Here is a 22,825-nt window from a genome sequence, read left to right as displayed (position 1 = left end):
GAGTTATTTCTTCCTTTAGCAGCAGCTAACGCTAACAGCTTAGCTAATGAAATAACTCCTCATGGTTTATTTACTGATTTATTTCCTCCTTTAGCAGAAGCTAACGCTAACAGCTTAGCTAATGAAGTAACTCCTCGTGGTTTATTTACTGATTTATTTCCTCCTTTAGCAGAAGCTAACGCTAACAGCTTAGCTAATGAAATAACTCCTCGTGGTTTATTTACTGATTTATTTCTTCCTTTAGCAGCAGCTAACGCTAACAGCTTAGCTAATGAAATAACTCCTCATGGTTTATTTACTGATTTATTTCCTCCTTTAGCAGCAGCTAACGCTAACAGCTTAGCTAATGAAGTAACTCCTCATGGTTTATTTACTGATTTATTTCCTCCTTTAGCAGAATCGGTCGACCAATCAGAGGCTCTGAAAGGCTCTAAGATCCAGACACACAAACAGCTGATTGTTCCTTTTAAAACTTTCATCCAGTGTTTTACAGAGTTTATCTGGAACATTTGACTGAACTTGAACCTTTATTGTTTCAACACTGATTCGTGGCTGAAACAGACTGAAACAGCTGATCAGGGAAAACTTCTCCTTTATTTTACAGTCAGGACTTTAATTCAGACCCAGACTGCTGCCTTACAGGTGTCTGACGGCGTGCGCAGCTTCGATGACGGTGTTATAACAGCCTTTGTCCGTTCCCGGTGGGACAGAGGTGGTCGGGGCCTGGGACGCCATCAGCGGATTGTGGTATTCGTGGAGGCCGTCGGCGTGCTGAGTCAGCAGAAGCTCCAGCTGCTCATTCTCGCGGCTCAGATCCTCTCGGTGTTTCCTCAGAGCTTCACGGTGCAGCAGAGTGGCGTTGAGGCGCTGCTGCAGCTGCTGCAGCTCCTCAAACTCACACACCTGCAGACAGACGCAGAGTTCAGGTCAAAGGTTCCTGTCAGCCCTGTGTTCTGCACCAGAGACGTTCGGTTTCTACACGGTTCTGAAACACCACAAGCTGCCGTCCAACCTGCTGAACAGGTACGACACGGAGTCCCGACCCGGAGTCCCGACCCAGAGACCTGACACGGAGTCCCTACCCGGAGTCCCGACCTGGAGTCCCGACCCAGAGACCCGACCCGGAGACCCGACCCAGAGTCCCGACCCGGAGACCCGACCCAGGAATCTTTTAAAGTGATCTTGATCAATAGACTTTTGACTGTTGAATATCAGCAGAAAAGCCTGACTGGGTGGAGCCTGTTCAGGCCGCTGGATCTGACCAATCAGAGCAGAGTGCTTTTCTTGAGGCTTCTGTTTAAACAGGAGTTATGTTCCTCTGTTTAAGGAGAAATCCTCCTGTTAGCTGTTTCCTGGAGGTGTTTTATCAGATTCAAAGTTAGATACTGATGTTCAGATGATGTCTAAAGAAAAGCTGATGATGAACAAACATTTAAGCACCAGATTTTATGGGAACTTTAAGTTTAGTTTAGTTTATTTTGGACATGATGTCCGACTGTTAGTGACTGTTTGGGTTTTTTCTCTTGTTGTGGATCTCAGACATGAACTCACACTGAGCGGCTATGTTCTGACATGTGTACCTGTCCAACCCTGCTGCAGCCTACCTGTCTACCTGCTGCAGCCTACCTGAGCAGGCCTGCTGCTCACCTGTCTGTGCTCCTCTGCTGGGAGTGATGATGATGATGATGACAGGACACCATGTTTGTCCTCCAGCTTGCGGCACATTTCGGCGACACGTAGAAGCTTCTCGCCCTGAAACAGCGAGCAGAAGATGAGTGGTTGTGACGGTGGGTGGACAGGTGTGTGAGGTGGACAGGTGTGTGAGGTGGACAGGTGTGAGGTGGACAGGTGTGAGGTGGACAGGTGAGTGAGGTGGACAGGTGTGAGGTGGACAGGTGTGTGAGGTGGACAGGTGTGTGAGGTGGACAGGTGTGTGAGGTGGACAGGTGTGAGGTGGACAGGTGTGAGGTGGACAGGTGAGTGAGGTGGACAGGTGTGAGGTGGACAGGTGTGTGAGGTGGACAGGTGTGAGGTGGTCAGGTGTGTGAGGTGGACAGGTGTGAGGTGGACAGGTGTGTGAGGTGGACAGGTGTGAGGTGGACAGGTGTGTGAGGTGGACAGGTGAGTGAGGTGGTCAGGTGTGTGAGGTGGACAGGTGTGTGAGGTGGACAGGTGTGAGGTGGACAGGTGTGTGAGGTGGACAGGTGTGTGAGGTGGTCAGGTGTGTGAGGTGGACAGGTGTGAGGTGGTCAGGTGTGTGAGGTGGACAGGTGTGTGAGGTGGACAGGTGAGTGAGGTGGTCAGGTGTGTGAGGTGGACAGGTGTGAGGTGGACAGGTGTGTGAGGTGGACAGGTGAGTGAGGTGGACAGGTGTGTGAGGTGGACAGGTGAGTGAGGTGGACAGGTGTGTGAGGTGGACAGGTGTGAGGTGGACAGGTGTGTGAGGTGGACAGGTGTGTGAGGTGGACAGGTGTGAGGTGGACAGGTGTGAGGTGGACAGGTGTGTGAGGTGGACAGGTGTGAGGTGGACAGGTGTGTGAGGTGGACAGGTGTGAGGTGGACAGGTGTGAGGTGGACAGGTGTGAGGTGGACAGGTGTGTGAGGTGGACAGGTGTGAGGTGGACAGGTGTGTGAGGTGGACAGGTGTGAGGTGGACAGGTGTGAGGTGGACAGGTGTGTGAGGTGGACAGGTGTGAGGTGGACAGGTGTGTGAGGTGGACAGGTGTGTGAGGTGGACAGGTGTGTGAGGTGGACAGGTGTGAGGTGGACAGGTGAGTGAGGTGGACAGGTGTGTGAGGTGGACAGGTGTGTGAGGTGGACAGGTGTGTGAGGTGGACAGGTGTGTGAGGTGGACAGGTGTGAGGTGGACAGGTGTGTGAGGTGGACAGGTGTGTGAGGTGGACAGGTGTGAGGTGGACAGGTGTGTGAGGTGGACAGGTGTGTGAGGTGGACAGGTGTGTGAGGTGGACAGGTGTGTGAGGTGGACAGGTGTGTGAGGTGGACAGGTGTGTGAGGTGGACAGGTGTGTGAGGTGGACAGGTGTGTGAGGTGGACAGGTGAGTGAGGTGGTCAGGTGTGTGAGGTGGACAGGTGTGTGAGGTGGACAGGTGTGAGGTGGACAGGTGAGTGAGGTGGACAGGTGTGTGAGGTGGACAGGTGTGAGGTGGACAGGTGTGAGAGGTGGACAGGTGTGAGGTGGACAGGTGTGAGGTGGACAGGTGTGTGAGGTGGACAGGTGTGAGGTGGACAGGTGTGTGAGGTGGACAGGTGTGTGAGGTGGACAGGTGTGTGAGGTGGACAGGTGTGTGAGGTGGACAGGTGTGTGAGGTGGACAGGTGTGTGAGGTGGACAGGTGAGTGAGGTGGTCAGGTGTGTGAGGTGGACAGGTGTGTGAGGTGGACAGGTGTGAGGTGGACAGGTGTGAGGTGGACAGGTGAGTGAGGTGGACAGGTGTGTGAGGTGGACAGGTGTGAGGTGGACAGGTGTGTGAGGTGGACAGGTGTGTGAGGTGGACAGGTGTGAGGTGGACAGGTGTGTGAGGTGGACAGGTGTGTGAGGTGGACAGGTGTGTGAGGTGGACAGGTGTGAGGTGGACAGGTGTGTGAGGTGGACAGGTGTGTGAGGTGGACAGGTGTGTGAGGTGGACAGGTGTGAGGTGGACAGGTGTGTGAGGTGGACAGGTGAGTGAGGTGGTCAGGTGTGTGAGGTGGACAGGTGTGAGGTGGACAGGTGTGTGAGGTGGACAGGTGTGTGAGGTGGACAGGTGTGTGAGGTGGACAGGTGTGTGAGGTGGACAGGTGTGAGGTGGACAGGTGTGTGAGGTGGACAGGTGTGAGGTGGACAGGTGTGTGAGGTGGACAGGTGTGTGAGGTGGACAGGTGAGTGAGGTGGACAGGTGTGTGAGGTGGACAGGTGTGAGGTGGACAGGTGTGTGAGGTGGACAGGTGTGAGGTGGACAGGTGTGTGAGGTGGACAGGTGTGTGAGGTGGACAGGTGTGTGAGGTGGACAGGTGTGTGAGGTGGACAGGTGTGAGGTGGACAGGTGTGTGAGGTGGACAGGTGTGTGAGGTGGACAGGTGTGAGGTGGACAGGTGTGAGGTGGACAGGTGTGTGAGGTGGACAGGTGTGTGAGGTGGACAGGTGTGTGAGGTGGACAGGTGAGTGAGGTGGACAGGTGTGAGGTGGACAGGTGTGTGAGGTGGACAGGTGAGTGAGGTGGACAGGTGTGTGAGGTGGACAGGTGTGAGGTGGACAGGTGTGAGGTGGACAGGTGTGTGAGGTGGACAGGTGTGTGAGGTGGACAGGTGTGTGAGGTGGACAGGTGTGTGAGGTGGACAGGTGTGTGAGGTGGACAGGTGTGTGAGGTGGACAGGTGAGTGAGGTGGACAGGTGTGAGGTGGACAGGTGTGTGAGGTGGACAGGTGAGTGAGGTGGACAGGTGTGAGGTGGACAGGTGTGAGGTGGACAGGTGTGAGGTGGACAGGTGTGTGAGGTGGACAGGTGTGTGAGGTGGACAGGTGTGAGGTGGACAGGTGTGTGAGGTGGACAGGTGAGTGAGGTGGTCAGGTGTGTGAGGTGGACAGGTGTGAGGTGGACAGGTGTGTGAGGTGGACAGGTGTGTGAGGTGGACAGGTGTGTGAGGTGGACAGGTGTGAGGTGGACAGGTGTGTGAGGTGGACAGGTGTGTGAGGTGGACAGGTGTGTGAGGTGGACAGGTGTGTGAGGTGGACAGGTGTGTGAGGTGGACAGGTGAGTGAGGTGGACAGGTGTGAGGTGGACAGGTGTGTGAGGTGGACAGGTGTGAGGTGGACAGGTGAGTGAGGTGGACAGGAGTGAGGTGGACAGGTGTGTGAGGTGGACAGGTGTGTGAGGTGGACAGGTGTGTGAGGTGGACAGGTGTGAGGTGGACAGGTGTGTGAGGTGGACAGGTGTGAGGTGGACAGGTGTGAGGTGGACAGGTGTGAGGTGGACAGGTGTGAGGTGGACAGGTGTGTGAGGTGGACAGGTGTGAGGTGGACAGGTGTGTGAGGTGGACAGGTGTGAGGTGGACAGGTGTGAGGTGGACAGGTGTGTGAGGTGGACAGGTGTGAGGTGGACAGGTGTGAGGTGGACAGGTGTGTGAGGTGGACAGGTGTGTGAGGTGGACAGGTGTGTGAGGTGGACAGGTGTGTGAGGTGGACAGGTGTGAGGTGGACAGGTGTGAGGTGGACAGGTGTGTGAGGTGGACAGGTGAGTGAGGTGGACAGGTGTGTGAGGTGGACAGGTGTGAGGTGGACAGGTGTGAGGTGGACAGGTGTGAGGTGGACAGGTGTGTGAGGTGGACAGGTGTGTGAGGTGGACAGGTGTGTGAGGTGGACAGGTGTGAGGTGGACAGGTGTGTGAGGTGGACAGGTGTGTGAGGTGGACAGGTGTGAGGTGGACAGGTGTGAGGTGGACAGGTGTGAGGTGGACAGGTGTGTGAGGTGGACAGGTGTGAGGTGGACAGGTGTGTGAGGTGGACAGGTGTGAGGTGGACAGGTGTGAGGTGGACAGGTGTGTGAGGTGGACAGGTGTGTGAGGTGGACAGGTGTGTGAGGTGGACAGGTGTGTGAGGTGGACAGGTGTGAGGTGGACAGGTGTGTGAGGTGGACAGGTGAGTGAGGTGGACAGGTGTGAGGTGGACAGGTGTGAGGTGGACAGGTGTGAGGTGGACAGGTGTGTGAGGTGGACAGGTGTGTGAGGTGGACAGGTGTGAGGTGGACAGGTGTGAGGTGGACAGGTGTGTGAGGTGGACAGGTGTGAGGTGGACAGGTGTGTGAGGTGGACAGGTGTGTGAGGTGGACAGGTGAGTGAGGTGGACAGGTGTGAGGTGGACAGGTGTGTGAGGTGGACAGGTGTGAGGTGGACAGGTGTGAGGTGGACAGGTGTGTGAGGTGGACAGGTGTGTGAGGTGGACAGGTGTGAGGTGGACAGGTGTGTGAGGTGGACAGGTGTGTGAGGTGGACAGGTGTGAGAGGTGGACAGGTGTGTGAGGTGGTCAGGTGTGTGAGGTGGACAGGTGAGTGAGGTGGACAGGTGTGTGAGGTGGACAGGTGAGTGAGGTGGACAGGTGTGAGGTGGACAGGTGTGAGGTGGACAGGTGTGAGGTGGACAGGTGTGTGAGGTGGACAGGTGTGTGAGGTGGACAGGTGTGAGGTGGACAGGTGTGAGAGGTGGACAGGTGTGTGAGGTGGTCAGGTGTGTGAGGTGGACAGGTGTGTGAGGTGGACAGGTGTGAGGTGGACAGGTGTGTGAGGTGGACAGGTGTGAGGTGGACAGGTGTGTGAGGTGGACAGGTGTGTGAGGTGGACAGGTGTGTGAGGTGGACAGGTGTGAGGTGGACAGGTGTGAGGTGGACAGGTGTGTGAGGTGGACAGGTGTGAGGTGGACAGGTGTGTGAGGTGGACAGGTGTGAGAGGTGGACAGGTGTGAGGTGGACAGGTGTGTGAGGTGGACAGGTGTGAAGTGGACAGGTGTGAGGTGGACAGGTGAGTGAGGCTTCACCTTGGTGATCACAGCCTGCAGCTTCTTCATGGCGGCATCGCCCTGGACGGTGAGCTCTGTGAGCTGCTTCCTCGCTGCTTGGCGATCTCCTGCCAGCTGATCGCGGAGCTTGTGACACTTTTGGTTGACTTTGACCCGGGCGTCTGTCAGGTTCTGTTTCGTCACGTTGTTTTCTGCTTCGCTGGAGATCATCTGCTCCCTCAGCTGGGTGGTTTTTTCCTGATGGACAAAGGTAAACAGGTAAGGAACACATCATAAACGACAAATGCCGACGCTGGGATGGAATTTCAGTTCTTGTGGTTGAGAGTCGAGTGTTTGATCGATTGAGCTGAAGCTGTCCCAGAGATGGGGAACGATGTGTGAGATGTCCTGGAAGTCACATTTCTTCAAAATAATTCCTATAATACAGAAACAAAAATCCACAAGATGTCCACCACAGGATGGAGAGGACTCTTCTGCAGGAGTTACTTTAATCTTTGGGGAAATAATATCTGGGATATCGTATCCCAAATCCAAGACTTTGGTTCTCAGCTGGAAAAGAGTGGAACGCTCTCTCCAGGTCGGGAATGAGATCCTTCCCCAAGTGGAGGAGTTCCAGTATCTCGGGGTCTTGTTCCCAGTGAGGGACGAATGGAGCGTGAGATTGACGGCGGATCGGTGCGGCGTCTGCAGTGTTGCTCTGCACCGACCCGTCTGTGAAGAAGGAGCTGAGCCAGAAGGCGAAGCTCTCTATTTACTGGTCAATCTACGTTCCCATCCTCACCTTTGGTCCCGAGCTGTGGGGAGAGACCGAAAGAACGAGATCACGAATACAAGCGACTGAAATGGGTTTCCTCCGCAGGGTGTCTGGGCCTCCCTTAGAGATAGGGTGAGAAGCTCAGTCCTCCGGGAGGGGCTCGGAGTAGAACCGCTGCTCCTCCGCATTGAGAGGAGTCAGATGAGGTGGCATCTGGTTAGGATGCCCCCTGGAGGCCTCCCTGGGGAGGTGTTCTGGGCCCGTCCCACTGGGAGGAGACCCAGGGAAGACCCAGGACACGGTGGAGAGACTATGGCCTGGGAACGCCTCGGGGTCCCCCAGAAGAGCTGGAGGAAGTGGCCGGGGACAGGGAGGCCTGGGTTTCTCTGTTAAAGCTGCTGCCCCCCCGACCCCCGGATAAGCGGCAGATGATGGATGGATATCGTATCATATCTGGGATATCGGAGTTCGGACCCTTTAGACTTTTGCCCTCTTTAGGAAGGTTGAAAGCAGGCAAAGGTTTGCCAGAAGACTCCCACATGTTGGTGGGTCAGGGTTTGATCATAAGAGCTGCAGACCTTCAGTGGTTTTCCTGACTCTGGTCCACTACCAGGACATTAAGGATCTGCAGCTGGAGTCTTCAGGGCTCTGCTGGAAACAGTATTTCCTTTCATGAGAGTAAAACATCTGCACTGACCTTCAGCCTCCTCATATTCCTCAGGTCTGTGCTGATCTGTTGCCAGTCCCTGGATATCTGCTGGTCCAGCTCCTTCAGCTTGTCGCTGCTGAGCTGCAGAGCCTGCAGGTTGTCCACAGTGCTGTCCTGCAGCTCCTTCCTGTTCTTCATGAACTCCTGTCCAAAGGAGATGCAACACACAGCTGAGAAAAGGCTTGAATCAGAACAGATGCGTGTGAGCTGCCTCTGTCAGATACCATGTCCTTGTGGAAGCTCAGGTACAGCGTCAGCGTCTTCTCGTACAGCTCCTGGATTTCCTCCATCACGTCTTTGTTCTGCTGCTCTGCAGACAACACGTAGTCCTGCATTTTGACCTGCTGCTGCTGGGACTGGGCCAACATCTGCTTCCTGCAAACACCACAGAGCCTTTTATTGGAGAGGACACGCCATGAAGGCAGGTCAGCTCAGGCAGGACCAGCAGCTCCCGACTCTCTCAACATCAAACCTTCACAAGAGAAACAACTGAGACCAGAAGGTTCTCAGAGAGGATGGAGAGATTACTTTCCATCTAAAGCAAATTGAAAGATTTGAATAGAGACGGGTCGTATTTGTAAGAGCAGTTTAAACGTGTTAAAGACTGAACTGTGGAGCTTTTATGTGAATATATGGTGGTTCCACTGGTGGAACTTTATGAGCAGCCTACTTTGGTTCATTAGTCATAAACACATGACATCATTGCTGTCATTAACTTGTGTTTCTCTCTCTCAGCAGGTGTCTCTGGCCTGGTGTTACGCTGCTTGTTGTCCCCTCTTTCCTGTCCTCTCAGCCCCAGCTGGTCCAGGCAGATGGACCCTTCCTGGTTCTGGTTCTGATGGAGGTTTCTTCCTGGTTCTGGTTCTGATGGAGGTTTCTTCCTGGTTCTGGTTCTGATGGAGGTTTCTTCCTGTTAAAAGGAGTTTTTTCTCTCCACAGTCGCCTCGTGCAGCTCAGGATCAGAGAGAAGTTTCAGTGCTGCTGGTTTCCTGAGCTCAGCTACTTAAGTTAAGACTTTATTTGTCATGTTCATACATGAAATACACGAAATTTGTCCTCCGAATGAATGAGTTTGATTTGACTGGATTATAATTGTATTACAATGAATTAGATTATATTTGGCTTGAATTGGACTGTATCTTTGAAGTGCCTCGAGGTGCCATTTCTTGTGATTTGACGCTTTATAACTAAACAGATCATTTGCAGAACTTGGTCCGTCTACTAAAGTGCGAAAGAATAATAAGATGAAAAACTACTCGAGCTGTGAGGAATTAAACTGTAATACGGCTGTTAGGCATGAATAAACGTGGGGGTCATCAGCGTAGCATTGAAAATATACATTACATTTACAGAAAATATTACCAAGAGGAAGGAGGTAACTGATGAGAGGAAGGGGTCCCAGGACAGAGCCCTGGGGCACACCTGTGGTAACGCGGTGAGAAGTGAATGATTTGAGTTGGATGATCTGAGTGATGCTGATGGAGATTAACCTCTTTGCTGAACCCCCCCACCCTGAATAAAACAGGCTGAAAGCCCCACATTAACATCAGATAACAAACACGTTTTATCTGAATTATCCCTGAATTAAGGTGTCTTCATGTTCCAGTAAACCGATGAATGAGATAAACGCCGTATCTGCGACACCGTTAGCTGCTAACAGGAAGTGTTTCTATGATGACCTCAGCAAAAGGTCGGGTTGAGCTGTTTCAGTAGGGTTCAGAGAAGAGTCGCTGTGCTTAAACCAACAGGTATTTTAACCAAAGTCGGTCTCATACGTCTCAATAAGGCCTTAGATATGTGCCACCTTTAAAGCAGTTCACTGTCAGACGGAAAGGAGAGTTTCAACCCCGGAGAGGGGCGGGAGGTGAGGGTCGGGGGGTTAAATGACAGAAAAACATGGAAAAGATCAGAAGGTGGAACAGCTTTGTTCATAGTTGTGTTCATGAACTCTTTTAAAAGATGTGTTCACGACAAGTGAAATCTAACGTGCAGTGATGTCATCAGTGATGTCATCAGTGATGTCATCACATGTAAATTAGGTGATTAAATTTACGACCTTCACAAACTCAGGGTCACACTTATCTCTGACCAGCCCGGTTAGAATCGGATTGTCAGAAGTTTTCTTTTGAAAGACCTCGGAGCTTAAAGGGTTCACAAACTTTCACAAACCGTCCACTCACTTCTCAGAGCCGCAGGTGGCGCTCAGGCCCTGCAGGCCGCTCTCCCACCGCTGCTGCAGCGACCTCAGCCGTGCGTCCTGCTGCGCCCACAGACGCTGCACGTGCTGCAGGTGGCTGCGCTGCACCTGAGCCGCCTGACAGGCCGCCTCCTGCAGGTCGCGCACCAGCCTCTGCCAACAAACACACCCGAGTCAGCAGGTTAACGGGGAGGACGCCACGAGGAGCCGGCGGCACACCCTCTCACCTGGATGATGAAGTTCAGCTCGTCCAGCTGCCTCTCGAACGTCTGCCGCAGCACGGCGACGTCTCGACGCAGCTCGCCGTCTCGAGTCTGACGCAGGATGGTCCTCCAGCCCTCGTTCAGCTTCAGCAGGTTCACGGCCATGTTCCTGTGCTCCTTCTGCAGCTTGTCCTGGTCCAAACAGATCCCAGACAGATCTCAGACAGATCCCAGACAGATCCCAGACAGATCCCACACAGATCCCACACAGATCCCAAGCAGATCCCAAACAGATCCCAGACAAATCCCAAACAGACCCCACACAGATCTCAGACAGATCCCAAACAGATCCCACACAGATACCAAACAGATCTCAGACAGATCCCAGACAGTTCTCAGACAGATCCCAGACAGATCCCAGACAGATCCCAAACAGATCCCAAACAGATCCCACACAGATCCCAAACAGATCCCAAACAGATCCCAGACAAATCCCAAACAGACCCCACACAGATCTCAGACAGATCCCAAACAGATCCCACACAGATACCAAACAGATCTCAGACAGATCCCAGACAGTTCTCAGACAGATCCCACACAGATACCAAACAGATCTCAGACAGTTCTCAGACAGATCCCAGACAGATCCCAGACAGATCCCAAACAGATCCCAGACAGATCCCAGACAGATCCCACACAGATCCCAAACAGATCCCACACAGATCTCAGACAGATCTCAGACAGTTCTCAGACAGATCCCAGACGGATCCAAAACAGATCCCAGACAGATCCCAGACAGATCCCAGACGGATCCCAAACAGATCCCACACAGATCCCACACAGATACCAAACAGATCCCACACAGATCCCACACAGATACCAAACAGATCTCAGACAGTTCTCAGACAGATCCCAGACAGATCCCAGACAGATCCCAGACAGATCCCAAACAGATCCCACACAGATACCAAACAGATCCCAGACAGTTCTCAGACAGATCCCAAACAGATCCCAGACAGATCCCAGACAGTTCTCAGACAGATCCCAGACGGATCCCAAACAGATCCCAGACAGATCCCAAACAGATCCCAGACAGATCCCAAACAGATCCCACACAGATACCAAACAGATCCCAGACAGTTCTCAGACAGATCCCAAACAGATCCCAGACAGTTCTCAGACAGATCCCAGACGGATCCCAAACAGATCCCAGACAGATCCCACACAGATACCAAACAGATCTCAGACAGTTCTCAGACAGATCCCAAACAGATCCCAGACAGATCCCAGACAGTTCTCAGACAGATCTCAGACAGATCCCAAACAGATCCCAGACAGATCCCAAACAGATCCCACACAGTTCAGAGGGTTGACACAAACCCACTGTTGAACATGACCTTTGATCAGACGTTACCTTCAGGTACAGCGTGAGCGTCTCCTCCTTCTTCCTCGCCATCTCCTCCTCAGCCTGAGCTCTCTGCTGCCGCTGCAGGAGCCGCTCCTCCTCCGTCTTCCCAGCACCTTTCTTCGCTTTCTTCGACATCCCTCCTCTTCCTCCGGTAAAGCTGCAGGTGCAGAATGGAAGTTAACAGAATCAGAATCGATGCATCAGCCTGAAGGTGACCAGCCTGTGGGGTCATGTGACTGTGCTGTGCACCTGTAACGGGGGCAGACAGGTAGGTTCTGACAGCACAGGTAGGTTCTGACCGCACAGGTAGGTTCTGACAGCACAGGTAGGTTCTAACAGCACAGGTAGGTTCTAACAGCACAGGTAGGTTCTAAAAGCACAGCACAGGTAGGTTCTGACAGCACAGGTAGGTTCTGACAGCACAGGTAGGTTCTTACAGCACAGGTAGGTTCTAACAGCACAGGTAGGTTCTTACAGCACAGCACAGGTAGGTTCTGACAGCACAGGTAGGTTCTTACAGCACAGGTAGGTTCTGACAGCACAGGTAGGTTCTTACAGCACAGGTAGGTTCTGACAGCCCAGGTAGGTTCTGACAGCACAGGTAGGTTCTAACAGCACAGCACAGGTAGGTTCTAACAGCACAGCACAGGTAGGTTCTTACAGCACAGGTAGGTTCTGACAGCACAGGTAGGTTCTTACAGCACAGGTAGGTTCTGACAGCCCAGGTAGGTTCTGACAGCACAGGTAGGTTCTAACAGCACAGGTAGCTTCTGACAGCACAGGTAGGTTCTGACAGCACAGGTAGGTTCTGACAGCCCCGGTAGGTTCTGACAGCACAGGTAGGTTCTAACAGCACAGGTAGGTTCTAACAGCACAGGTAGGTTCTGACAGCACAGGTAGGTTCTAACAGCACAGCACAGGTAGGTTCTGACAGCACAGGTAGGTTCTAACAGCACAGGTAGCTTCTGACAGCACAGGTAGGTTCTGACAGCACAGGTAGGTTCTGACAGCACAGGTAGGTTCTAACAGCACAGCACAGGTAGGTTCTGACAGCACAGGTAGGTTCTAACAGCACAGGTAGCTTCTGACAGCACAGGTAGGTTCTAACAGCACAGCACAGGTAGGTTCTGACAGCCCCGGTAGGTTCTGACAGCACAGGTAGGTTCTAACAGCACAGGTAGGTTCTAACAGCACAGGTAGGTTCTGACAGCACAGGTAGGTTCTGACAGCACAGGTAGGTTCTAACAGCACAGCACAGGTAGGTTCTAAAAGCACAGCACAGGTAGGTTCTAACAGCACAGGTAGGTTCTAACAGCACAGCACAGGTAGGTTCTAAAAGCACAGCACAGGTAGGTTCTAACAGCACAGGTAGGTTCTGACAGCACAGGTAGGTTCTGACAGCACAGGTAGGTTCTAACAGCACAGGTAGCTTCTGACAGCACAGGTAGGTTCTGACAGCACAGGTAGGTTCTAACAGCACAGGTAGGTTCTGACAGCACAGGTAGGTTCTAACAGCACAGCACAGGTAGGTTCTGACAGCACAGGTAGGTTCTAACAGCACAGGTAGCTTCTGACAGCCCAGGTAGGTTCTAACAGCACATGTAGGTTCTAACAGCACAGGTAGCTTCTGACAGCCCAGGTAGGTTCTAACAGCACAGGTAGGTTCTGACAGCACAGGTAGGTTCTGACAGCACAGGTAGGTTCTGACAGCACAGGTAGGTTCTAACAGCACAGGTAGGTTCTAAAAGCACAGCACAGGTAGGTTCTGACAGCACAGGTAGGTTCTAACAGCACAGGTAGCTTCTGACAGCCCAGGTAGGTTCTAACAGCACAGGTAGGTTCTAACAGCACAGGTAGGTTCTAACAGCACAGGTAGCTTCTGACAGCCCAGGTAGGTTCTAACAGCACAGGTAGGTTCTGACAGCACAGGTAGGTTCTGACAGCCCAGGTAGGTTCTAAAAGCACAGCACAGGTAGGTTCTGACAGCACAGGTAGGTTCTAACAGCACAGGTAGGTTCTAAAAGCACAGCACAGGTAGGTTCTAACAGCACAGGTAGGTTCTAACAGCACAGCACAGGTAGGTTCTAAAAGCACAGCACAGGTAGGTTCTAACAGCACAGGTAGGTTCTGACAGCACAGGTAGGTTCTAACAGCACAGGTAGGTTCTGACAGCACAGGTAGGTTCTAACAGCACAGGTAGCTTCTGACAGCACAGGTAGGTTCTAACAGCACAGGTAGGTTCTGACAGCACAGGTAGGTTCTAACAGCACAGGTAGGTTCTGACAGCACAGGTAGGTTCTAACAGCACAGGTAGGTTCTAACAGCACAGGTAGGTTCTGACAGCACAGCACAGGTAGGTTCTAACAGCACAGGTAGGTTCTAACAGCACAGCACAGGTAGGTTCTAAAAGCACAGCACAGGTAGGTTCTAACAGCACAGGTAGGTTCTAACAGCACAGGTAGGTTCTGACAGCACAGGTAGGTTCTAACAGCACAGCACAGGTAGGTTCTGACAGCACAGGTAGGTTCTAACAGCACAGGTAGCTTCTGACAGCCCAGGTAGGTTCTAACAGCACAGGTAGGTTCTAACAGCACAGGTAGCTTCTGACAGCCCAGGTAGGTTCTAACAGCACAGGTAGGTTCTGACAGCACAGGTAGGTTCTGACAGCACAGGTAGGTTCTGACAGCACAGGTAGGTTCTAACAGCACAGGTAGGTTCTAAAAGCACAGCACAGGTAGGTTCTGACAGCACAGGTAGGTTCTAACAGCACAGGTAGCTTCTGACAGCCCAGGTAGGTTCTAACAGCACAGGTAGGTTCTAACAGCACAGGTAGGTTCTAACAGCACAGGTAGCTTCTGACAGCCCAGGTAGGTTCTAACAGCACAGGTAGGTTCTGACAGCACAGGTAGGTTCTGACAGCCCAGGTAGGTTCTAAAAGCACAGCACAGGTAGGTTCTGACAGCACAGGTAGGTTCTAACAGCACAGGTAGGTTCTAAAAGCACAGCACAGGTAGGTTCTAACAGCACAGGTAGGTTCTAACAGCACAGCACAGGTAGGTTCTAAAAGCACAGCACAGGTAGGTTCTAACAGCACAGGTAGCTTCTGACAGCACAGGTAGGTTCTAACAGCACAGGTAGGTTCTAACAGCACAGGTAGGTTCTGACAGCACAGGTAGGTTCTAACAGCACAGGTAGCTTCTGACAGCACAGGTAGGTTCTAACAGCACAGGTAGGTTCTGACAGCACAGGTAGGTTCTAACAGCACAGGTAGGTTCTGACAGCACAGGTAGGTTCTAACAGCACAGGTAGGTTCTAACAGCACAGGTAGGTTCTGACAGCACAGCACAGGTAGGTTCTAACAGCACAGGTAGGTTCTAACAGCACAGGTAGGTTCTGACAGCACAGGTAGGTTCTAACAGCACAGGTAGGTTCTAAAAGCACAGGTAGGTTCTGACAGCACAGGTAGGTTCTGACAGCACAGCACAGGTAGGTTCTGACAGCACAGGTAGGTTCTGACAGCACAGGTAGGTTCTAAAAGCACAGGTAGGTTCTGACAGCACAGGTAGGTTCTAACAGCACAGGTAGCTTCTAACAGCACAGGTAGGTTCTGACAGCACAGCACAGGTAGGTTCTGACAGCCCAGGTAGGTTCTAACAGCACAGGTAGGTTCTGACAGCACAGCACAGGTAGGTTCTGACAGCACAGGTAGGTTCTAACAGCACAGGTAGCTTCTAACAGCACAGGTAGGTTCTGACAGCACAGCACAGGTAGGTTCTGACAGCCCAGGTAGGTTCTAACAGCACAGGTGGGTTCTGACAGCACAGGTAGGTTCTGACAGCACAGCACAGGTAGGTTCTGACAGCCCAGGTGGGTTCTGACAGCAGACTGCTGGTTCTGTTGGACCAGAGGTTCGATTTAGCAGAGTTTAGGGACCATCTACGATCCCGCCCGTTATCGCTTTTTCTATGCTTCCGGTCTGAGTGATCAGGCGCGCCCCCTGCTGGAGGCCTCCGGTAACGATCGTCCTGAACAGGAAGTATGTGAGCAGTTATGAGAGCGGAGCTCGCCATCTGCTGACATCACCAACAGGGCGGAGCTGAGCCTCCACCTCCAGGCGGAGCTGCTGCAGCCGCTGTGTTTGAACCACAGTCGGCCTCAAACATCTCAGTAAAGCCCAGAATGTGTCAGCTTTAATACCTGCTGTCTGTGACATTATACAGTCACAGTAAAGATGGTTCAGTCACATCAGAGGAACACCAACTTCTTTCTTTTCTGCTCAGATATTGATGTTTCAGTGAATCACTGCAGCTGTTTTTATGGAAAAGTTTAAAGAAATTCAGCCGATCAGGACTGAGAATCTCTGAATTATCAGCAACTTAGAAGCTCCAGATCTGTCAGACTGAGAGTTTTAAATGACATGAAGTATCTTCAGCATCAGCTTTGAAACACTTTAAATCATTAACCTCTTCCATCACAGACATTCAGAAGGCAGTTAGAACCCGGAACTTGTGTTTCCTTCAGAGTTTCTGATTGGTTAAAGTTGCAAAGACTTAATTTTCAGTCTAAGTGAAGACATGAAGGAGACCTGCGTCCAAACCAGTTCCTTATCAACCCAAACACTTTGCTTTTCTTCTCCTGTTCACACCAAACGTGTTTCCAAACGTTTCTTCACAAACCCACACCTCCATCCCGGTCCTGTGCGTGAGCTCACCTGTTCCGCGGTGCTCCAGCTGTGTTGGACGGACAAAAAGCGTCACTTCGCGCCTTATAACGACTGTAGTTTCCACCTGCCGCTGTCACGTGATTAAACGTGCGCGTTCAGTCCAGCTCGGGTGATCGTTTTATACTATTAACTGCGAGCAAACCTGCGAAGTGTCGCTCAGTCGGTCGCTGCTGTGCGTTTGTGGTCGGTCTCCATAGCAACCGCCTGGAGCGAACGTTACGTCGACTGACCAAAGGACCACGTGACAGCCTTTTGTACCGTTTGAATAACGGCTGCAGAAGCGTTTGGGACGGTTTAAACGGCTTTTTATGACGTAAAAAGCAAATCTCCAGGTGAGTCCTGCACATCTGCAGCCGTGCACATCTGCAGCCGTGCACGAGCTCGTTGCCTGTTGAGGAGGCCACAAAGACGAACTGTGTTGGGCTACAGACCAAAGTGGAAAACTGCGGTATCTCAGCCTCCAGATGTTCCTCCAGATGCTCCACAATTTCAGAATGGGCATAAGGACAGATGGTGAAGGCCCCAGATGTCTCCAGATGTTCCTCCAGATGTCTCCAGATGTTCCTCCAGATGCCTCCAGATGTTCCCCCAGATGTTCCTCCAGATGTTCCTCCAGATGCCCCCAGATGTTCCTCCAGATGCCCCCAGATGTTCCTCCAGATGTCTCCAGATGTTCCCCCAGATGCCTCCAGATGCCTCCAGATGTTCCTCCAGATGCCTCCAAATGTTCCCCCAGATGCCTGCAGATGCTCCAGATTTCTTCAGATGTTCCTCCAGATGTTCCTCCAGATGTCTCCAGATGTTCCCCCAGATGCCTCCAGATGCCTCCAGATGTTCCTCCAGATGCCTCCAAATGTTCCCCCAGATGCCTCCAGATGCCTCCAGATGTTCCTCCAGATGTCTCCAGATGTTCCCCCAGATGCCTGCAGATGCTCCAGATGTTCCTCAGTTTCAGACTGGGCATGAGGACAGACGGTGAACTTCATAATAGGTCAGAAACACGTAGTTTTAAGGTTCTCAAACCTCTCCAGGGTTGCTTTAATGTGACTTTTCCGTTATTTGTCCCGTTTATCTTTACTACGATTAGCCAGCTGGCTTTTAAAATAACATAAAAGTGTAATTTAACTTTTCAGGAATTTATAGAGTGAAAAGTTTAATGTTTCATTGGTGCTTCTGAGTAGAGTTCAGTCCGTTCTTCTGCTCATCTCCGCCGCCTCACAGTTCTGTTCAGGCTGTTAATAACTGACCTGAGCGGCTTTAGTTTAGTTTTTTCAGATGGGGGGGTGGTGGAGAAGCACCCTCAGGTCTGACATTTCAGAACAACTCCCTGAGGATCCAGCAGCTGCTGCTTTCATGAGGTCTTTGTTGTACTTTCAGAAGGTGAAAGTTCCCACTCAGACTGGGTCTGCTGCACCACATCGAGCCGATTCAGGTGAACGTTTTCTCCCTAAAACCTGAAAGCAGCTCAAACACGTCTTTTTTTAGCACCCTCCACGTGCAGACCAGGTATTTCTGTTTCTGTTTTACAGCAGTTGAGCTTCAGGACAGGACTCGCTCTCAGATCAATGGTCTGACAGGAAAATACCCAAATAAGGCCTGAGGAAGTGATGACGCGGTTGGAAGATCTCCATGTGACGTAGAGCCTGGAGAAATTGGCTGTGACGTGTCTTCGAGGTTTCCGACTATCGCGGCGGGCTGTGCTCCAGGTCCCGGCAGCTGTCCCGACCGCCACTTGGGCCGCAGCGACCCGGTCCGAGTTCGGGACCGAACCGGACCGTTCACGCTCTAAAAAACGCGACACAAAGAGCCGCGGCACCCGGAAGCCCGGTCCGCGCCTTCCCCGCTCTGACCAAATATGGGCTTCCTCCTTGCCATATATGGGAACCTACGTCACGCAGAAGTCTTTATAAAGCCGGGAATCCCGATTGAGGTCTTGACAGAACTCAAGTTCAAGTTGTGATCGTCCGCACGTGAACACCCCGTCCACCCAACCGGAAACAAACATCTCATGTTGTTTACGTTCCCCGATCACCCAAAACACCCGAAAACAGCCGTTTGAGCCGGAGCCCTCCAGCCTCCAGCGTTGGCTTCCTCCGAGCAGCAGCAGCAGCGTCAGCCCGGCCGCAGCGCCTCTCCGCGGGGCTCGGCAGCAGACACCGAGCCGCTCTCCCTGCAGGACCAGCTCCGTGAGCGGCTGAGCTCCACACCCCCCACCGCCTCTGAATCCTCCTCCTGCTCCAGGGAGATGGCGGCGACCAAAGCGGAGCTGCTGCTGTCCACCCTGCAGATCTCGGAGCCGTTGTCCGGCTTCCCGCCGCCGCTCTCCCCGCTGGACGGTTACCCGAAGCTGGAGGAGCTGCAGATGCTGCTGCAGAACGCCGCGGCCGGAGGCTCGCTGCTGGCCGCGTCCGCGGCCGAGGCGGCCGGGCTGCTGGGCGGCGACAGCGGGGACTACGGAGGTGAGAAGCGGGATGGGAGCGGTGGTTGATGGGGTGACAGAAAACTGACGCACGAGTCATTAAAACAGCTAAAAGTTACCTGAAAGTGTCAGTGAGGCGACTGGAGGCGGTTTTTTTCTACAAAAACAAAGTTAACTTCCAAATGCTGCAGTAAAACTGTAAGAAAGTTATTAAAAGTTCAGTAAAGTTTCTGCTTCTTGTTCAGTTTTTATGGTTTTATTGGGACAGACGGATCAGAGTTTACAGAAAGCAACATAAGACCAGATTTATTCAGCTGAGTTTACAGTTTGATTCTTTGTTGTTGTCTGTGAAAAACAACAACAACAACAACAACAACAACAACAGAGGAGGAGGAGGAGCCGATGAGTTCAGAACACAAACGACCTCCATCTCTAACCCGCTCTTCTTCTTCTCTCTCCTCAGACGCTCTGTCGGACCTCCCGGACCTGCAGAACCTCCCCCCCCTCACGCCCCGCCTCACGCCTCTGGCGTACAGCGGCCGCTTCACCTTCGAGCCGTCTGTCTCCACCTCCAGCAGCGGCCTGTGGGCGGAGCCTCTGCTCAGCCTGTTTACAGGGCTGGTCAGTGTGGCGGCCCCGCCCCCTGCGGCCTGCAGCCTCGCCAACCCGCCATCGTCTGCGGCCTCCTCAGTGACGTCATCAGTGACATCATCGTGCCAGCTGGGCCTCTGCTGCAGCTCCGCCGACGTCGCCTCCATCTTCTCAGCGGCGCCGTCGTACACGTCCTCCGGAGGCTCTGACCCGCTCCTCCCCGCCGCTGAAGCGCCGCCAGGCTTCCAGCCGCAGGGCCCCCCGCCCGCCTACCCGGCGCCCTGCTCCAGGCTCGGCCTGCAGCCGCCCGCCATGGTGGTGCCGATGCTGCCGGACTACCTGCTGCCGCAGCCGGACGCCGAGCTCGGCCCGAACCAGGACCAGAAGCCGCCGCCGCTCACGCCGCTGTCCACCATCAAAGCCTTCTCCTGTCAGATCCAGGGCCCCGCCCCCCCGCCCACCAGGTCCAGCCGGCCCAGGAAGTCCGCTGCAGGCCGGCTGTGCAAGACGCCGCCGCACGAGCGGCCGTACGCCTGCCCCGCCGGCGGCTGTGAGCGCCGCTTCTCCCGCTCGGACGAGCTGACGCGCCACGTGCGCGTGCACACGGGCCAGAAGCCCTTCCAGTGTCGCATCTGCATGCGCAGCTTCAGCCGCAGCGACCACCTGACCACCCACATCCGCACGCACACCGGCGAGAAGCCGTTCGCCTGCGCCGAGTGCGGCCGCAAGTTTGCCCGCAGCGACGAGCGCAAGAGGCACGCCAAGATCCACCAGAGGCAGCGGGACCGCAGGACGGAGCGCAGCGCCGCCCCGCCGCCCGCCGCCTCCCCCTGCTCCGCCTACTCCTCCCCCGCCCACAGCTCCTCCCCCGCCGCCTCGCTCTTCTCCTCCTCCTCCTCCTCCTCCCTCAGTCTGCAGGCCGCCTCCCCCTGCTTCACCTCGCTGTCACAGGTCTACACCTCCTCGCCGTCCCCCCACCTCTACTCCTCCTGCTCCTCTCCGATGGGGAGCCCCCGGCCGGAGCTGGCCTCCCCCCACAGCGCCAACATCTGCTGACGGCCCGAGCCCGCCGTGACCTCTGACCCCTGCCTGTTGTTTGGCAGGTCAGAGGTCGGCTGACGATGAACTGATGATGAACTGATGATGAACTTGTGTTCACGCCGTTTACATGTTGATGCTGTACATATGAGAACGTGCACGTGCGTCAGCGTGCACGTGCACGTGGTGTTTTACCTACTGAGTAGGTTCTGGGACGTTTGTATGTTCTCAGGTTGGATTTTCTACTGAAATAAAACCTGTAAAATCCTGCCGGAGCTCCTTGTCTCGCATGCTTCTTTCTGTCATCAAACCTTTCACCTTATTTCAGTTTGAGCTGAATGATCTGCTCCAAATGATCTCATCTCAGGGCAATTCAAGCCAATCAGACTCCAATTCATTCAATTATGGATGAGTCATGTTCATTCTGAGCCAATCAGAGGAGGTTTCCCAGCTCAGGAAGCCAGCAGACTGCGTCCTGAGCTGGGAAACGTGCACGAGGCACCTTTAACAGGAAGAAACCTCCATCAGAACCAGAACCAGGAGGGGTTCTGGTTCTCCCCAGGTTCTCCTGGGTCTGCCTGGACCAGCTGGGGCTCCTTTATTACTTTATTTTACTGTCAGTGAGAAAAGTGTGAAAAAGAATGAACATTAAACGTCACAGTTTAAAGGAGAAGTGTTTGGATTACAGAGTAACACACACTTTAATGTCAGTAAATCCCCCCTGTGTGTGTGTGTGTGTGAAACAACCAATGGGATCAGACGGCTCAGCGGTTCCCTGCAGGAAACCCACCCATATATGGTGCTTCCTGCCTCTGCGGCGGATGTCCTGCAGCCCTTATATGGCGCTTCCTGCTGGCAGGGCGCCCAGAAGCTGCCTGAGTGTGATGTAACATCCAGACAAACTGGGGCGGCAGGTCAGACTGGAAATCTGTGTAAAAGTGTCCTGCGAGGACACAGAATATGATCAGCCCCGTGAACAAGTACACGCGCGTTCTTACTTCCATGTAGTTAAAGTACACGGAGGCTCAGTCAGTGACCTCAGTGACTCCCAGGGAGTCCTGCTCTGCTTTAAAGTTTGAGCACAGCCTCAACAAACAGTCACTGTGTGAAAAACACAAGTTTCTCTGATTCAACTGTGAGCAGCAGAACCTTCTTCTGGACACCCAGATGTGTTCTTATCAACCTTCTTGGTAGCAACATGCATGGAGGCTGCATCTCAACAGGTCCCCTTCTGTCATACAGACACATTGAAAATGATATGATTAGATTGTTGTCCCACTAACTTTACCTGCTTCGGGGCGGTGGTGGTCTTTAGCTGGTCATGAGCCACATTTCCCGGATGTTTCAGCTTTTTATTGCAGCTTATGTTTTTATTCAGATATTATTTCCTCATCAGCACAGGTTTCCGTAGTGTAGTGGTTATCACGTTCGCCTCACACGCGAAAGGTCCCCGGTTCGAAACCGGGCGGAAACATATTTTCTTTTTAACGGAACAGATGTGTGCGATACTGACCCAACAGAGGTAACCCGGAAGCATCACAGATCATGGCGCTCCCTCAAATTGTGAAAACACTGTTAGAATTAGCTGAGCACGTAGAATCTAATAATGCCTTTGCAAACACCAGACATTAAACTGAGTAAGTAATTTCTATAATATCCTTTATATTGCTAGTCGTCCAATATGGGGACCAACAGGTTTCCGTAGTGTAGTGGTTATCACGTTCGCCTAACACGCGAAAGGTCCCCGGTTCGAAACCGGGCGGAAACAGATTTTTATTTTTTTCCTGCTAAGAACACTTCTTAATAATAAATTCAGAAATAATTTAAGCTCTTAGGAAACTGATTAACATGTCAACAAATGCACCAAAAAATGAAAAAGAATAGTTTTGATAAAACGGATAAAACGTAAAAGATGTTTTATTTATTTTTGACAACAATTGCTTGTCCTTGTGTCATGATCATTTATTTAATTTTATTTAATTTTTTGTTATATTTTTTATAGCAACCATTATATCATCTACCATTGCTATATGGTCTTTTTGTGGCTAAATCACAGTTCAAGCAGTTTATTTTCATTGTGTCTCTGAGAAATATAGATTTACATAAATGTTCGTCCAAGAATGAATGAGAAAAAAAGTTTAAAGTTATATTTTCCTCAGGTTTTTTTTGGGTGTGACGACCCCTCCGCTCCTCTAGTTGTCCCTGTTTTTGTTGTTGTTTGTTCCCTTTTTGCAGGGAGTCATCAGGCTGATTGAGCCACACCTGGGGCTCCTGTCCAA

The 22,825-nt window shown here is 52.6% G+C and overlaps 2 protein-coding genes and 2 non-coding genes across 4 annotated transcripts; 3 read left to right on the top strand and 1 right to left on the bottom strand.

Moving 5' to 3' along the window:
* Positions 1 to 597: 597 nt before the first annotated feature.
* On the bottom strand, positions 598 to 17,079 carry ccdc65 (coiled-coil domain containing 65). Its single transcript, XM_072374822.1, has 9 exons — positions 16,487 to 17,079; positions 11,782 to 11,932; positions 10,392 to 10,559; positions 10,148 to 10,317; positions 8,192 to 8,342; positions 7,956 to 8,111; positions 6,523 to 6,741; positions 1,648 to 1,752; positions 598 to 903 (listed from the first exon to the last, which is right to left on the bottom strand). The coding sequence occupies exons 2-9, from the start codon at positions 11,908 to 11,910 to the stop codon at positions 637 to 639; spliced, it is 1,365 nt and encodes a 454-aa protein (XP_072230923.1). The 5' UTR covers positions 11,911 to 11,932; positions 16,487 to 17,079; the 3' UTR covers positions 598 to 636.
* Positions 17,080 to 18,164: 1,085 nt separating this feature from the next.
* LOC140279985 (early growth response protein 1-A-like) lies at positions 18,165 to 20,788 on the top strand. Its single transcript, XM_072375228.1, has 2 exons — positions 18,165 to 18,957; positions 19,381 to 20,788. The coding sequence occupies exons 1-2, from the start codon at positions 18,744 to 18,746 to the stop codon at positions 20,562 to 20,564; spliced, it is 1,398 nt and encodes a 465-aa protein (XP_072231329.1). The 5' UTR covers positions 18,165 to 18,743; the 3' UTR covers positions 20,565 to 20,788.
* Positions 20,789 to 21,947: 1,159 nt separating this feature from the next.
* trnav-cac (transfer RNA valine (anticodon CAC)) lies at positions 21,948 to 22,020 on the top strand. Its single transcript has one exon. It is a non-coding gene; the product is annotated as a tRNA-Val (tRNA).
* A 221-nt stretch (positions 22,021 to 22,241) lies between these two features.
* On the top strand, positions 22,242 to 22,314 carry trnav-aac (transfer RNA valine (anticodon AAC)). Its single transcript has one exon. It is a non-coding gene; the product is annotated as a tRNA-Val (tRNA).
* Positions 22,315 to 22,825: the final 511 nt, after the last annotated feature.

This window comes from Leuresthes tenuis, unplaced genomic scaffold, assembly GCF_036924035.1.
Source record: "Leuresthes tenuis unplaced genomic scaffold, fLeuTen1.0.hap1 SCAF_21, whole genome shotgun sequence".
Lineage (NCBI taxonomy): Eukaryota > Metazoa > Chordata > Actinopteri > Atheriniformes > Atherinopsidae > Leuresthes > Leuresthes tenuis.
This window is presented reverse-complemented; position numbering and strand designations above follow the sequence as displayed.